The sequence below is a fragment of the Manacus vitellinus genome, unplaced genomic scaffold, assembly GCF_001715985.3.
Source record: "Manacus vitellinus isolate BGI_N305 unplaced genomic scaffold, ASM171598v3 scaffold_12_pilon, whole genome shotgun sequence".
Lineage (NCBI taxonomy): Eukaryota > Metazoa > Chordata > Aves > Passeriformes > Pipridae > Manacus > Manacus vitellinus.
The window spans coordinates 13,255,827-13,269,998 of NW_021938949.1; the positions used below are offsets into that span (position 1 = coordinate 13,255,827).

Here is a 14,172-nt window from a genome sequence, read left to right on the forward strand (position 1 = left end):
TCTGAACTGTGGAGGGGAAACACACCCACCCTGATGAAGCCAGTCTCCTCTGAAAACTTGGCTTGGCATTAATCCTCTCTGCATATCACTCAATGCAGATTTACATTGTGGTCTGTGTGATTTTGTCTTCTCCATGAAGGGTTTGGGGGTTTCCCATCTCTCATCTCACTTTTATCTTGCAGGAGTCTGTATTTGTCTTTTTCGAAAATGAAAAGCTTGTAGGAAAGTGGGGAAAGGGCCTTCAGGTCATGTTGTTTGAGCAGTGTTGGGTTGCTGTAGCTGGAACCAGAGGAGTCACTAGAGGTCAGAACAGCTCAGAGCTCTTCTCTGGAAGTGGCTGCTACTTGCCACAGGCTGCAGTTGGTTGTGGGAACTAGTCAGCTCTCCTGCAAAAAAACATGACTGATGGGAACTGACCTGACACTTTACCCTTATCCTGGGTACACAAGCTCTGTTACCTCAAGACTTTGTAAGGTCAAGGCTCAAGGACATCCAGAAAAAACTCTACACTCCTCCAATCACAGGTCAAAGCTCTTGTAATCCCGAATGATGACCCAAATGCTGGCTGGATTGATTTTATGCAGGCAGAACTGAAATTCCTCAAAAACATGCCACTCAAATTGGCACTGTCCTGTTCTTTCTATATAGAAAACAAAGCCAAGACTGTCTGTGAAATCCAATATGATGAGAAAGATATAACTGTGACTGTGGATGTTGGCACAGACTTTCAACTCTTCGGTGTATTTGTGTTCATGGCAGAGGTGAAGCATTCCATATCACTTCTCCATCATCTGGGGCTTCCCTTCTTTCTTAAGGTAATCCACCCTCGATCTTTTGCTGTGCTTTGATTAGAGCTGTCATTTGAGTTACACTTACATGAATCCAGAGCACCTCCAGGAGCCTCAGTGAAATTACTCCAGGTTTACACAAGTGCAGATGAGAAGTGACTTGCCCAGTTTATCTGAATCCTCCTTTAACTTAAGTCCACAGCTAGTGGTCTTTTTCCAAGGAAACTGGTCAGGTACCTGAAATTCCCAGTTTCAGGGTTCATCATTTCAGGAAGGCATGCATTTACTGTCACCTCCTAGCTGATGAGCTAACCTCCACTTCAAATTGCAAGATACATAGTTAGGATACAAGATTAAAGGTTGTCTTTCCTGAACATAAATATTAGACCAATATTAAACCTTCATATTAAGTGCCAGTGTTTCAAGTGTATATTTAATGCCAACATTTTATTGAAAAGTATTAGATATATCCCCTGCTTCTTCCCCCTTAATATTTAGTGAAGTGTCTTTTATCTTCCAAATGTTTCAATGAAGAAAAGAAGAGCAGAGATAGTAATTCTTGAGGTGCTTTATTCATGTATGAGGTATAACTGTAACATGGGACTTCAGAAATTATTGTTCCCACAGACTTTGGCAAACGTATTGATATTTAAGTGTCCCAATCTTCCCCAGAGGGATTCCATAGCATTTCAAGGATAAAGTTGTAGATGATCCAGGAGCTGTGAGAGGAAGAAAATACCCTGCAGTAAAAGATTTATGGAGCCCAATCTGTTTCTTAAAAAAAAAAAAAATTCTTTACAGTATATGAAAAAGGAGACTGGGGGAGATATGAACAAGAAACAGTGGCTTTAGACTTAAATCAGGTAAGGGTACATGGAAAGTAAGGCTAATATTTATCAATAATGCAAATTAGTAGCTATGGAAACACACAGAAGAAATGGAAAACATCTCTTGAGGTTTTTGGTTTACATCCAGAAAGCATCTAGAAGGCCTGCCTGGAAGATAAACTTCAGTCAAGATGATGATTTTAAGTGAGTCAAGAAGTCGTGCTCAGTTGACGTGAAATGTTGGGGTAGAGGTTATGGCATGTGATTTGTTTATTTTCCCCCTCCACAGGTGACAATTCAGGAAGTCCTGACTGAAAATGAAACTGCAGGAGCTCTGAGGCTGACCTATGAACAAAACACAAACTTCTCCTTTGCCATCAGTAGGAAAAAAGACCAGCAGGGGTAAAAGAGTCATTCTGAGCACTGTAGAAATATCACTAGGCCACTGTGATTCCATGGAAAAAAGTTACTGTTTGAATCACCAAATCACTGGTGAAATGGATAACAAATCTTGCAGAAAGTGAGTAGTCACATCAAACAACCTGTTCACCTCAGGAAGTTTATGAAGGGCTGCAGATTCCTCACAGCTTGGGGTATGCCTCTCTCTTTGCCTGCCCCCACAGCATCGAGGTAGCAGACAGTGAAATAATCCATAAAACTCTAGGTTTGAGCCAGACAAGTACTTAAAAATATACCTTAAGTCGACATAACTGTTTAAATCTTATTAAATCATTTTGGCACCATTGAAACTTGTAAAATTACAGAGACTTGGTTTTCTAAGTTGGAATCAGTATGGCTGTATCTGCATAAAACTAGGATTTTGAGGATGTTTAAGAGGTGTGATATTTTCAGCCTTGGGGTATTTCAGATATTTCTTAATTTTCTAGCAAAAGACCTTTGCATTGAAAAGTCTTTAAAGTTCTTTTAGATTCTCTAATAGTTCTAAGTTTGTAAACTATGACAGTTCTTGCAAAGTCAGATTCCAAAGTACCTATACAATTTTTAAAAAGCTGATGCATTTTCTATGGCAAAGTAATTTCTGTTTCAGTGGGCTACATTCTGCCCCTGGGATGCACACAGATTTTTCACTGAGGTCAAAGGTGCTCTTTGGTCTCCTCTACCTTTGTGTGAATGCATCAAAAACTGGGAGCTGGGTGAGTGTTCAGTGGAAGGTACTGCCATTTGTAACTCTGAAACCTGTGGCGGACTTGGAGTAACTCAGATGAACTTGTGCTGCCAGTGAGAGTGTACTTCCTGAAATATTGTTGAACAAAAGTACATTTCTTCCCTTTAGTGAAGAGTTGAATATAAAAGCACTCCAGACTCATCCCTTCTTTCTACAGTACTTCCCCAGTGCAGCAGAAGTGTCTTCTAAGGTAACTATCTGCAAGTTATCTATCACGTACATCACTGCAAATTAGACTTGTCTAATATTTTGGGAGTCAAGCTACATTATGTCTAGTACTAGTAACTGACATCTTTGTTGTTGTCCAGGATGTTCACATTTTCAGAGATTCTAACAATCTTTCTTCTTTCTTTTTTCCTTTTTTTTTTTTTTTTAATTTAATGGGAATTTGAAAAGGTAAATTATGATATGAGCGAAGCAAAAGGCAAACTCTGCCTCAGGATGGAAAAAAGGGATTTCAATGTCACAGCGAAGCTCACTTTGACTGGAACCAGCTACACCAATTCCCTTGAAATAGTACAGACCATGTCCCAGGTTGGTATCATTGACTCTGAGGGCAAACCCAGGCTGTGACTGCCCCGTTTTAGAGGGGGGTGTTCAGGATGTGGTTGCCAAACACTGAGGGTCAAATACAGCTCCTGCTGTGTGATGTGTTTTGCCCTTGATTTCTCCAGCAGCTTGAGCAAACATTTGACTGCAGATTAGTTGTGAGTCCACTGCTTGATTTTATATTTGTTTGCTCCTATAGATGGAGCACATATATAGGATTTATAGGAAATCAGAAAAATAATATACTACAAACTGACCAATTGCCAATTTTTATTATGCAGATACCATACATTTCTTTTTCTAAATAAGGAAGAAAAGATGTCATAAATAGATATTGTTGTTTGTGTTATCTTCTGGATTTATTCTGTATGTTGTAAGAATTATACTGTGAGAGGAAAGAGAAAATGAAATTGTATATTAAGCAAAGACTATTGTAAAGGGGACACTCAGTTGTTCCATTGTGTGAAAAGATGACTTACTGTAGAAATGAAGACAAGTAGAAATGAATAGCTGCTTATACAAGAGCAATGGGCTTAGAGTATCATTGTACTTTTAAAAACACATTCCTAAAACTAGACCCTACAGGACTTTATAGTACCAAAATTACACTTAGATTTTTAACTTCTCAGAGAAATTGGGATTTAATGTTTCCTCTCTTTCATTTGTAGTTAAAAATGGTTCCAAGGCAGCTTGTGTTTATGACTGTTTACCAAAAGGGCAACAGGACACGTATGCTGAGGCACATTGCTCTGTGGGATGGCAAAGAGACAAAGGTAACAGGCACTTACACTGGACTCTTCCCAAAGTTGCCTGGAGGTCATGACATTCAGGGTAGGTTTCTTAAGTCTTTTGCCAGTGTCAATAGCAAACTATAAAATAAAACAAACAACATAAATCTGATTTCAAAATGCATATTCAAAATGCATGTCCAAATGGTTTCAATCCTGGTTCCAATATAGGCCTTCTAGGATCTTATATGCTTTAAATTCATTGTAATCTGGCTGTTAGAAACATCCACTTCAGAATACTATTTCTGCTTTGTGGATGTGGAACATAAAACTTATATAAACTTTTTAAAACTGTAGTAGATTCTGGTACTCTACTGCACTGGGTACTGAAGGGAGCACTGATCACACTGGCCACTACTTTGTTGAGGCTTTGTTATCTGAAAATAAAGAAAAAAACTGCATTTACTTATTTGAGATGTTCCTCTTCCACTGTAAGGCATTCTCAACTTCAAACAGGTTATTTTCCTGGCTGTTCTTGCTGCTTTGGGTGTAGCTATCAATCTTTTGATTATTGCAGGTAACTGCTGTTTAGCTGGTAGATAGAGGGCTCCTGTTTTCACTTGCATTTCCTCACATTGAGCAGAAATCAGCACACTGCAGTCATTTGGGCTGTTGGGAAGGTGATGTGTGTGTGTGAGCAAAGACATTGCTTCTCTGGGAACCAAATGCTGCCCTGCTGTCAGTGAGAGAGTATGTCCTAATGCCTTTTTCTTTATCAAAAAACGAAGACTCATGATTTGTGGTGAGGAAATCTTACTTGTTTGCTTTTTTTCCTTGTAGTGGAACTTTTCCATCCTCTCTCCATCCCTTTCCCACGGCATGCCAGGGCCAACTTATATGTGAAACATTCGGCACGTCATCACCAGGATGATCTTACTGTCATTTGGAATGAGGAGGACCAGGTACAGCAGTCCAGAGCAAATAAATATCAGCAATATCAAATGGTTCTTCTTTTCTTTTTTTCTGTGTTTTTTTTTGTTTGTTTGTTTGTTTTGTTTTGTTTTGTTTTGTTTTTTAATCTTATTAAACAAGCCAGGGAATTCAAGCAGGAGGCAAACTATCCTTCTTGGAAATGTAAAAGGCTTCAACTATGGAAGATGAGCAGCTGATATTCTTGTTGGAAACATTTTCAGGCCATGCTAATTTTTTTATTTGCAGTAAACCCACAACTTGCTCCTTAACCCAAGGCAATGAAATGGATGTGCTTTAAAGCAGTGGGTAAAGGCCTTTGAGAGTGAGTGGAAAGAATAGTACAAACATCATGTTCAAAGCAGCGTAGGGGAAAAAAAATAGAATTTAAGACAAATGAGTAAGAGTGAGCATTACTGTGAGGCTGAAAAGGATGGACAACCTGTTGCATGGGTATAATATTGTGTTTGCCCACACAGAAGTGTGACACATACCTGTACTTGGTGTTTTCAGCTTTACTGATGTAGTCAAAGCTTTTTTGTATTTCACTCCTCTAAGTAGTGAGAATGACAAATATGGCACAGTTGAAACCAGTCTTTGCCTTCTTAAATTAAATCAGCATTATTTTTAAAAATATAAATAGTAAAAATGACAGAACGAGGAGAACTTGGGGTAGGTTGATTGCCAGGTGTGGTTAAATGGGGACACTTACTGACTTGCTGCAAACTGTGCTATCTGTGTATGTGTGTCTGAAATGCAGCACCTTGGCTGAGTACTACATTGTTTTCTGAAAATAGAAAGATAAAAGGCAATATGTAAGACACATTAACATATAGAATGTTTTTTCTTGTGCTTTGATGTGCTTTGACTGTGCAAGCTCTTTCTAAGCACTCTCTGTCAGTGCAGCCTGCAGTGCCTAAAGATAAGACAAAAATTAAACCTCAACAAACTTAAGCATTGTTCATGGTTTTAGTAAAACACAGAGAATAGTTTTCCTTTCACCTGTGCCATGTAATTCAAGTAGCAGGAATATCCTCATTTGAACATTAATTTGCCTCACTACTTCAAAAAGGACTTTATTAGGCACATAATTCATCTATGGAAAAGGTACAGGGAAATCTTACTTGGGTGTGTGTTTGAGGTCAGTATGTGAGAGCTGTTTTATTTCACAAGTTCCTTTTACATCTGTTGCTATGGATCAGATATCAGTGTCATCTTCTCTCAAGTTTGGAAGACACCGGACAAACTACAGAGCCACTGTTGCCCACCCATTTAATTACACCCTGAAGCAACTGGAGATCCATTCCCTGTCAGAAAGAAGGGGCAGAAAGTACAACCAGCAGGTGAGAGCATGAGAAAGGGCTGCAAAATACACGTCTGTCATGCTGTATTTACTGTTAGTGTGCCTTTCATCTCTGAGAATGGCAGAACCAGATATCACCATGAAAAATGTAAAGAGAACCAAGGGCTATTTTCTCCTTGTGTCCAAACCACCAGCATTGTTTCCTTTTCTAAGCATAACTGCTTTTGACTGACAGTCTTGCACTTTTAGCATTGACCCATTTTGGATGGTAGGAAGCTAGAAGTGCACAGGGGGCAGCCTAGCAGTGAAAATCAGACAAATTTTCTCCACAAAGAAATGAACAAATTTCTAGTGCACATACTCCAAAACCTTCAAACAAACAACCTCCCCCCAAAAAAACCCCAGAACACAACCTAACCAGAAACCTTTGATACCCCTGTGGAGCAAACATAAATTTTTGGACTGTATGGAAAATTGCCACACAAGTGTGAAAAAAATACGCAAGACTAGAAAGGCTTTAAAATACAATTATGAGTGCACTTGCAAAGCATATGTAGGGAAAAAGAGGAGGAGGAACTCCACAAATCATCCTTCAAGATTAGAGACTGTAGTTGTATTTTCTGTCTGAAAATGTGCTTCATGAATCAGGACACTCCAGCTGCTGAGGCTGAAGATTTTCTGCTCAATAATGAGCTGTGCCAACTGTGCAGTGTTGTTTGTTCTTTGGTGCTCTTGGTTTGCACTTAGTACTCAGTACCTCTCAAGAATCTTATTCAGAGGAATAAATTCTCTTGTAGGGTCATTATTCCAGTGGTGTCATTATTTGCTGTACAGGACAGACCCCAGGCAGCTTCCAGAGAAGGCAACAAAATACTTGCACTGCCTCGGTTGTAGCAGCACAGTTTCCCCGTGCTGGTCTCCAGACCACAGAGCCTGTTGCAGTTTTCATTGTGGTTCTGTTTCTCTCCACTGGATGGGGATCGTTCTGCTGGATCACCCTGCAGCTCTTCTGCTGGTTCAAGTCTTGCTGCTGGACAAATCCTTCTCTTTGATTTCAGCTGCAGCTGGCAGGGAATGCTGGGCAGCCTGCTGACATCCGACTGTCCCTGGAGGATAAATCCAAGGTGGACATCACTGCCTGGGTGGGCTGTGTGACACTCTCTGCAGGCCAGGTAGACTCTCAGAAGGGAGGGGTTTGGTTTTTTTCTTCTGCACTTGTTACCATGTGAAAGCCTTTTACTTGAAACCAATCTTTTCGTGTCTGAAGAATTTAGTTTCAAGTTGCCAGATGTGGTTTTATTGGGGCTGCAGCTTTCCCTCGGGACAGAATTGTCAACCCCTCAGGTTTCCTGGCAGAGGTTGAAGCAGTGTTTTATGGATATAGACCATTCAGGGGTTCTCACAGGGGTGTATTTTTGCCCAGGAAATGTACTGCCCCAGGATATACTGAACATATTTATTTTTTAATTAATTATGTGTGTCAATTTTTTCCTCTCTTCCAGCTTCAGAGAATATTAAGTATGGAACACCTGCATGCATGTGGGTCTCTAGAGCAAAAATCAACACTGTTTAATGAATATCTAGATCTGAACTGGGATGACAAAAAAATCAAACACAATTTAACATATGAGGTAAGAGAAGGTAGTTGTATCTGTTAACTCACCATTTTTATGAAAGCTGTTCTTAATAGATGAGAAATTATTTCTGTTTTAGACATAATGTTGCATGGATTTTAAGAAAGCTTCTGTGGAGTCCAATTTTCTGTGAAATATCAATATTTGACTCTATCTTTTACATATTTCTCTACATAGGAAGAAAGATAAATGTAGCATATTAAAGAAAGAAACAGTTTTTACCAACTAGAAGCCTCACTTGTGCTCTAAATTTGCAAAACTTTAGAGTTAATTCTGAAGGACAGGAACCAGAAACAAGGCTGATGATCTAAAACACTGTCAAGTGGAAATGTTATGTTTCAAAAATGTTACATTAAAATCCTGAAGCTACTAGAATAACAAAAAACCAGCACAGGGACGGGGTGAGTGGGCACCCAGGAGTGTCTAAGATCCTGTTGTCATATTTTAACTTTGTTTTCTTGGTTCATTGCAGAGAAATCAATTCTTGTATCCTGATAAATTCCAGTTAGAAGCTGTCCTAGAAAATATTTTCCTGACCCCATGCACCAAACAGAAGATTCTGGGTAAAATAGAAACAAACTACTGCTCTTCCCTGGATCATTATACAAGCTTTGAGCTCTGTGACCTTCAAAATGTAAGTCTCAGATAAACATACTGAACCTACTTCACTTTAAATGTAATTACTGTTTTGGAGACTCAATTTTCCTCAGCTGCAACTCTTCATGAGAATTGCCATACTTCTGTGACCTAAATAAATAAACAGTGTCTTTTGATGGGCTGAGGCAGAAAGGTTCTGTTTGCCACTGTAGTATGTTCTATAGGCCCTGCTGTGGGTGTAAAGATTCCCACTTCCTCCATGTTCTTTCTCTCCTATTCCTCTTTCAAAGGTCTTTTAATTTCATGTTTCTGGAGAATATCAAAACAGGCTCATAAGTGATCAAAAAGGAAACTAGAGAGCAATAAAAGTGCTTTCCTTCCCCTGTGGGTAAATGTTTACTGGTTTTTATGATTGCTCTGCTGGTAGTGATGGATTTTTGAACTTTAATGTAACCTTTATTTCTATTAAACACATAAAATGAAGACCAATCCATGATCTTCTTTAGGTGCACACTGGACCTCTGAGTTGCCTATAGATACTCACAGCAAACACAAAAACTGGAACTTGCAGAAAATGTCTTCATTTACATACATGTTTTCAGTTCCCAGTGACTGAAACACATCCCAGTTTCCAGCAGGTCACGTTCTGTTAGCAATGGGAAACAGAAGCCAAACTTTGATGCCTGTGAAAACTTCTTCCAAGACTAAGGTGTGATAGAGCCTGTTAATAATGCAAAGAATGTATATGTATGTCACTTCAAAATCAGATGCCTCTGTATTCTTTTAGATCCTTCTTTTTCAAAGGCATCATGCTAGAAATTAAGCACCAAGCAGCTGCTCTCTCAGCCCCTCTCTCTCCCCCCACCAGCCCTGTAGAATGGGGAGGAGAATCAAAGTAAAACTTGTAGGTTGAGATAAAAACAGTTTAATAATTGAAAACAAAGTAAAATACAATAATAATGGTAAATAATAATAATGATAATAAAAAGGGAAAGGAAAAAAAAAACCAACCAGGTGATGCACAATGCAATTGCTCACCACCTGCTTGCTGATGCCAGACCCCCTTCCTAAACCCAGATTGACCCCTTCCAGATAACTCCCACAATTTATATACTGGGCATGATGTTCCGTGGTGTGGAATATCCCTTTGGTCATTTCAGGTCACCTCTCCCAGCTGTGCCCCCCTCCCAGTTTCTTTTGTGCACTTCCTCACTGGCAGACAAAAAAAAAAAAAAAAAAAAAAAAAAAGAAAAGAAAAAAAAAAGTCCTTGACTTAGGATAAACAGGATTTAACATACTGATGTTTTGGGTTTTGCTATCGATATTATTCTCATTCTGAATCCAAAACACAGCACTGCACCAGCTACTGAGGGGAAATTAACTCTATCCCAGTCAAACCCAGGACAAATATCCACCTCACCTCCCACCCCCCCCAACTTTATCAAAATGCCTAGCCAGAGTTGCTGAGAAGCACAGGAGCAAAAAAAAAGTGGATGTTTTAACAAAATATAGTTTCTAACTGTTCCTCTGGTCTTAGGCTGCAATCACTGAATGTATTTTTTTATACAACAGAAACTGAAGATGTAACAAAGTGAGACAGTGTGAGGAGGAAGATGTGCTGGTTTCTGAAACTACAAGTTTTGTTCATCTCTTCACTGTGTAAATTCCAGGAGAATGCTACCATTGTACAACTTCCTACTACTCTGTGCAGAACCCATCTTTAGAAGAATTAAACTTTAACACCCTTTTTTTTGTGCATACTTAGGTAATTGTTTTATCTGGAAAACACCAGCTCAACAAAGATAACATCATTTTGCAGTCAGAGGGCAGATTCCACCTTGGTGATCACAGGACAGATGGGGGGTTGATTGGAGTATCCATAAAGAATCAGAGCACTGCTGATGTGAAGAACTATTCTATGGAAATTGATGTGAGTTTTTATTTTATTTTAGTGGCACTGGGTTTTGGATTTTAAAGGCCTGCTGCCATCTATCTCCCAAACAAATCAGGTGCAGCCAGTGACTGTAAAACAGCAGGCAGCTTAAAATATTCCTGGTTTCTCCAGTTCTGTTTATAAGGGAGCAGTTACATCATGTCCATGTGGTGTGATTGAGAGAGGAAGGCACCAACATTAGTTATCTGCAGAGCTCAAGCCCAAATATAATAAGTGTGTATCAAGGGAGTATATCAGTTTTAAGAAGCTGTGGGGTTTTATAGCTCACCTTCAGCATGACTGATCTGTTTGCTGAGGCTTGTTTTTTTCACCTCATCAAAAAAAAAAAAAAAAAAAAAGAGGGAAACAAAATACAATACTTATAAAAAGCATCATTTACCAGAAAAAAGAACTGGCTTTAAAAAGGCACAGAAACGCTCATATGATGCTCATCTGAGGCAAATCTCTTCCTTTTACCCTCTGTTTCACATTTGCTTTTAATTTCCTGTGAAATAAAGAGGGTGGAGAAGCTGGTGGTGGAAACGGAGTGAGGTAGAAAAGTAATGTGTTCAGCACCAACCAAACTCTTCAGTAGCAGGGATGTGGGTACTCAGGCTTTCATTGCTACCAGTAAAATTTTGTCCAGGAGCCTTGTGCTATCCAATCATTCAGCTCCTGAGCCAGTCACTCTGATGCTTGTGCCTCTCTTAGTGTAACTCCTACACAGTGCACAAACATCGGGAAACACTTCCCTCACCACTTACTGTTCTGTGGGAAGCACTGATATTCGAGCATCATCTCTGAACAATCATTTAATTCTGTGTTGTGGCTTTGAATAAACGTTTTTCCTTTATGGCTGCAGTTAAGAGCCTTTGAAGATATTTGGCTAGGCCTGGCAGGAACTGCTACTTCCTCATCTCTCCAGAGCCAAATCCTGGTGGAGGGGAATATTGATCAGAAAGAGAAAGTAAAAGTGGCAGCTTCAAAAGGAAAGGAGTGCATTCAGTACTACCTGGGGTATCTGAAAGGTATGTACCTTCACTGACAATGCTTGTAGCCACATGATTTAGTTTTAGGTAATCCTACAAGGAGCAGGGAGCTGCACTTGGTGATCCTTATGGGTCCCTTCCAACTGGAGCCATTCTGTGATTCCCAGCTGTCATTGCTGTGAAGAAGCTGGATGAAAGGCTGTGTCTCTAGTGCCAAGCTGGGTCAGTTCATGGTGATTCAAGGTCTTTCAGATTAAAAAAAAGCTGAAACTTAAAACTTGTTACACAAAGGTCAGTTTGGGAGACGTTTTGGTTTCAGTTATGGATTCGCCTTTCCACACTTCTGCAGAGGAATTTTTCACAGGTTCATGGCCTCACTTGTAAGTGCTGTGATGTATTTGAGATTAGGATCATTAGTTTGTGAATCACTGAAGTCAGAAGTTTGTAACTGGTTCAACTCAACTCTCTCCACCCAGACTCTCCGTGCCTTTGCCAACCGTTTCTGTTTATGCTCCTCAGTGCTTGGGTAGAAGTGCCTTTGGTGTGTGATGGGTGGTCCTGCCAGGCTGAGCAGTTTTGAAACATCGAGACAGTGAAGGCTAAAGTAGAAAAGAAACTTGTAAATCACTGTGACTGAGAGAACTATTTAGATTTACCTCAATCCAGTGCTTCATTTGCCGTAGCAAATCTGTAGTTGTAAGTCGTTCACAAGCCACACAGAAGAGAAAGATCAAACACTGATCTAATTGTCTCCTGTTTATCTCTTTTTTTTTTTTTCCCCCCACAAACACCTAACACACTCAGACATTGATTGATCACCTACTACGTAGTAATTAAAAGCTGTCTTTGAAACAATGTCTGTCAGTGTTGTTCCTGTAAACGAAGCGCTGTCTTTTTGTTCCCTAAGGGGATTTGGAAGAAGGAATGGAAGTCAGTGCTTGTTCTGATGGGCAGGAGATGGCTGCCATTAACACCTATCTCAGCATCAATGGAGAAAGGCAGGAAAACACGGGACAAGTGACTCTAGCAGCTGCTAATGGAAGCTTGAGTTTTCTGGCTCATGGATGCGGGGATCCAGTTCTTAAGGCTGAGGTGAGACCCTTGAGTGGCTGTTAACTGCGGTGTGGTTTTCCCGGAATATTGTTTAATTTTGTTAATTTACTGGAACATCTTCCTCGTAGGATTCAGGTGTGAGTTTTGGTGAGTAGCCAGGCAAAATTATATAATTTTATAAACTCATAATAACGTTAATTTCACATTGATGTGAAAAGTTATCATGGTGAGAATTAAAAAGTTCAGCCATACCCAGAGACAGAAAATACGGGACCCTCTCCTGAAGGGTGAGTCCTCTGAGGAGGGTAAGTAAATAAAATGAGAGCAGCAGTAACTGCTCAGTATGTTGGTTACAAAACTAAGATTAGTATTCCTGACTGTGCTTTGACTTCTAATAGGGTTTCACATAGTCTCTGCTTGGAGGAGGGTTTTTGAATTTTCATCCTTAGACCTTCTGTTCCCATGTCTATCCATTGAATAAGGCAGAAGTAATTCCCCCTGAGAAATGGGACGCCACTGTGGAAATTTGCTGGCATTTAAACTAGTACAAACTTTGAGTGATTTGGACCCAGAACAAGCAGGTTTAAGTCATAAATTCAAGGTTTTTATTAATCTTACAGTACAAGCTTAATGAAATTGGGAGTCTTTTGAAAACCAAACTGATGGAAAAGATAAAGAAGTTTGATGGATACATGTGGAGATTCAGGAGATCAGTAAGTATCTGTACATATCTGTGAAAACACCATGAGGTGTTCAGGCAGTGTTAATTAAAATCATTACATTGCCTGCAGTTGTTTTGTTTTGCTCAAACATTTAAATGATTACTCCTGTGCTGACAGCTAACTCAGACAAAGAGCATGTTTCATGTAGAGATCTTGTATCTCTGCACCCACACCGAGGAGTCAGAATTGCCTCACCACGGAGTCAAAGCTTTGCACGAGATCAGTGTGTATTTTGATATTGCTTGTTATTCGGGAACCACTGTAGGTGCAGCAAGTTGGTTTCCTGTCTGAAGCAGCTGGCTGGCCTTCCACAGCCTTGCAGAAGGCAGCAGGATTCCTGCTCAGCGGGGGCAGAGCTGTCGCCCAGGCGTGGAAGCAAAGTGGAATCGGGCAGATCCTGAGGAGCAAGGTCCCGCTTTACCTGGATAAAGTTCAAGGCATTGTCCAGCAAATGCAGAACGAATTACAAAGTAAGCAAAACTGAGAAAAGCGAGGAGAATAAGGACAATGTCAGTGCAGGGCAAAACAAACTTGACTACAAACTATAAAATATGCTGACAGCATAAAGGTTTCTATTTTGATCCAGCAAAAAGTGCTGACCTTGGCTCTTAGTGTACAGAGTGGGAGCCTTGATGCAATAAACCCAAAGTAAGCTCTCTGTGAGCACCTTTCTAATGAAATCAGTGATGAGACATTCTCTGCGTCACAGGAGGCCGAGTTCAGATGAGAACAGAGCCCTAATTCCTAAGCTGAAGTATTTCTGCTAACAACTCCCTGGCAAGCCTTTCCTCCCAAAGGGCTGTTCATATCCATCCTTGAGTTTTGAATGCTTGTACTAATCGGATTTCACTTGATCTGTTTGTTCCAAGCCTGTCCAGTAGTCTCTAATTCACT

General features: G+C 40.0%; 1 protein-coding gene across 1 annotated transcript in view; it reads left to right on the plus strand.

Annotated features, from left to right (window-relative positions):
• The window catches only part of LOC108638684, a 66,554-nt gene that overhangs the window by 46,169 nt on the left and 6,213 nt on the right, over positions 1-14,172 (plus strand). Inside the window, exons 49-61 of the mRNA XM_029957849.1 lie at positions 649-815; positions 1,905-2,017; positions 2,910-2,991; positions 4,019-4,181; positions 6,155-6,390; positions 7,409-7,522; positions 7,853-7,981; positions 8,457-8,618; positions 10,347-10,511; positions 11,377-11,542; positions 12,411-12,595; positions 13,177-13,269; positions 13,544-13,748. Of these exons, the coding sequence (XP_029813709.1) occupies positions 649-815; positions 1,905-2,017; positions 2,910-2,991; positions 4,019-4,181; positions 6,155-6,390; positions 7,409-7,522; positions 7,853-7,981; positions 8,457-8,618; positions 10,347-10,511; positions 11,377-11,542; positions 12,411-12,595; positions 13,177-13,269; positions 13,544-13,748 (1,980 nt within the window). The remainder of the gene's footprint in view (positions 1-648; positions 816-1,904; positions 2,018-2,909; positions 2,992-4,018; positions 4,182-6,154; positions 6,391-7,408; positions 7,523-7,852; positions 7,982-8,456; positions 8,619-10,346; positions 10,512-11,376; positions 11,543-12,410; positions 12,596-13,176; positions 13,270-13,543; positions 13,749-14,172) is intronic.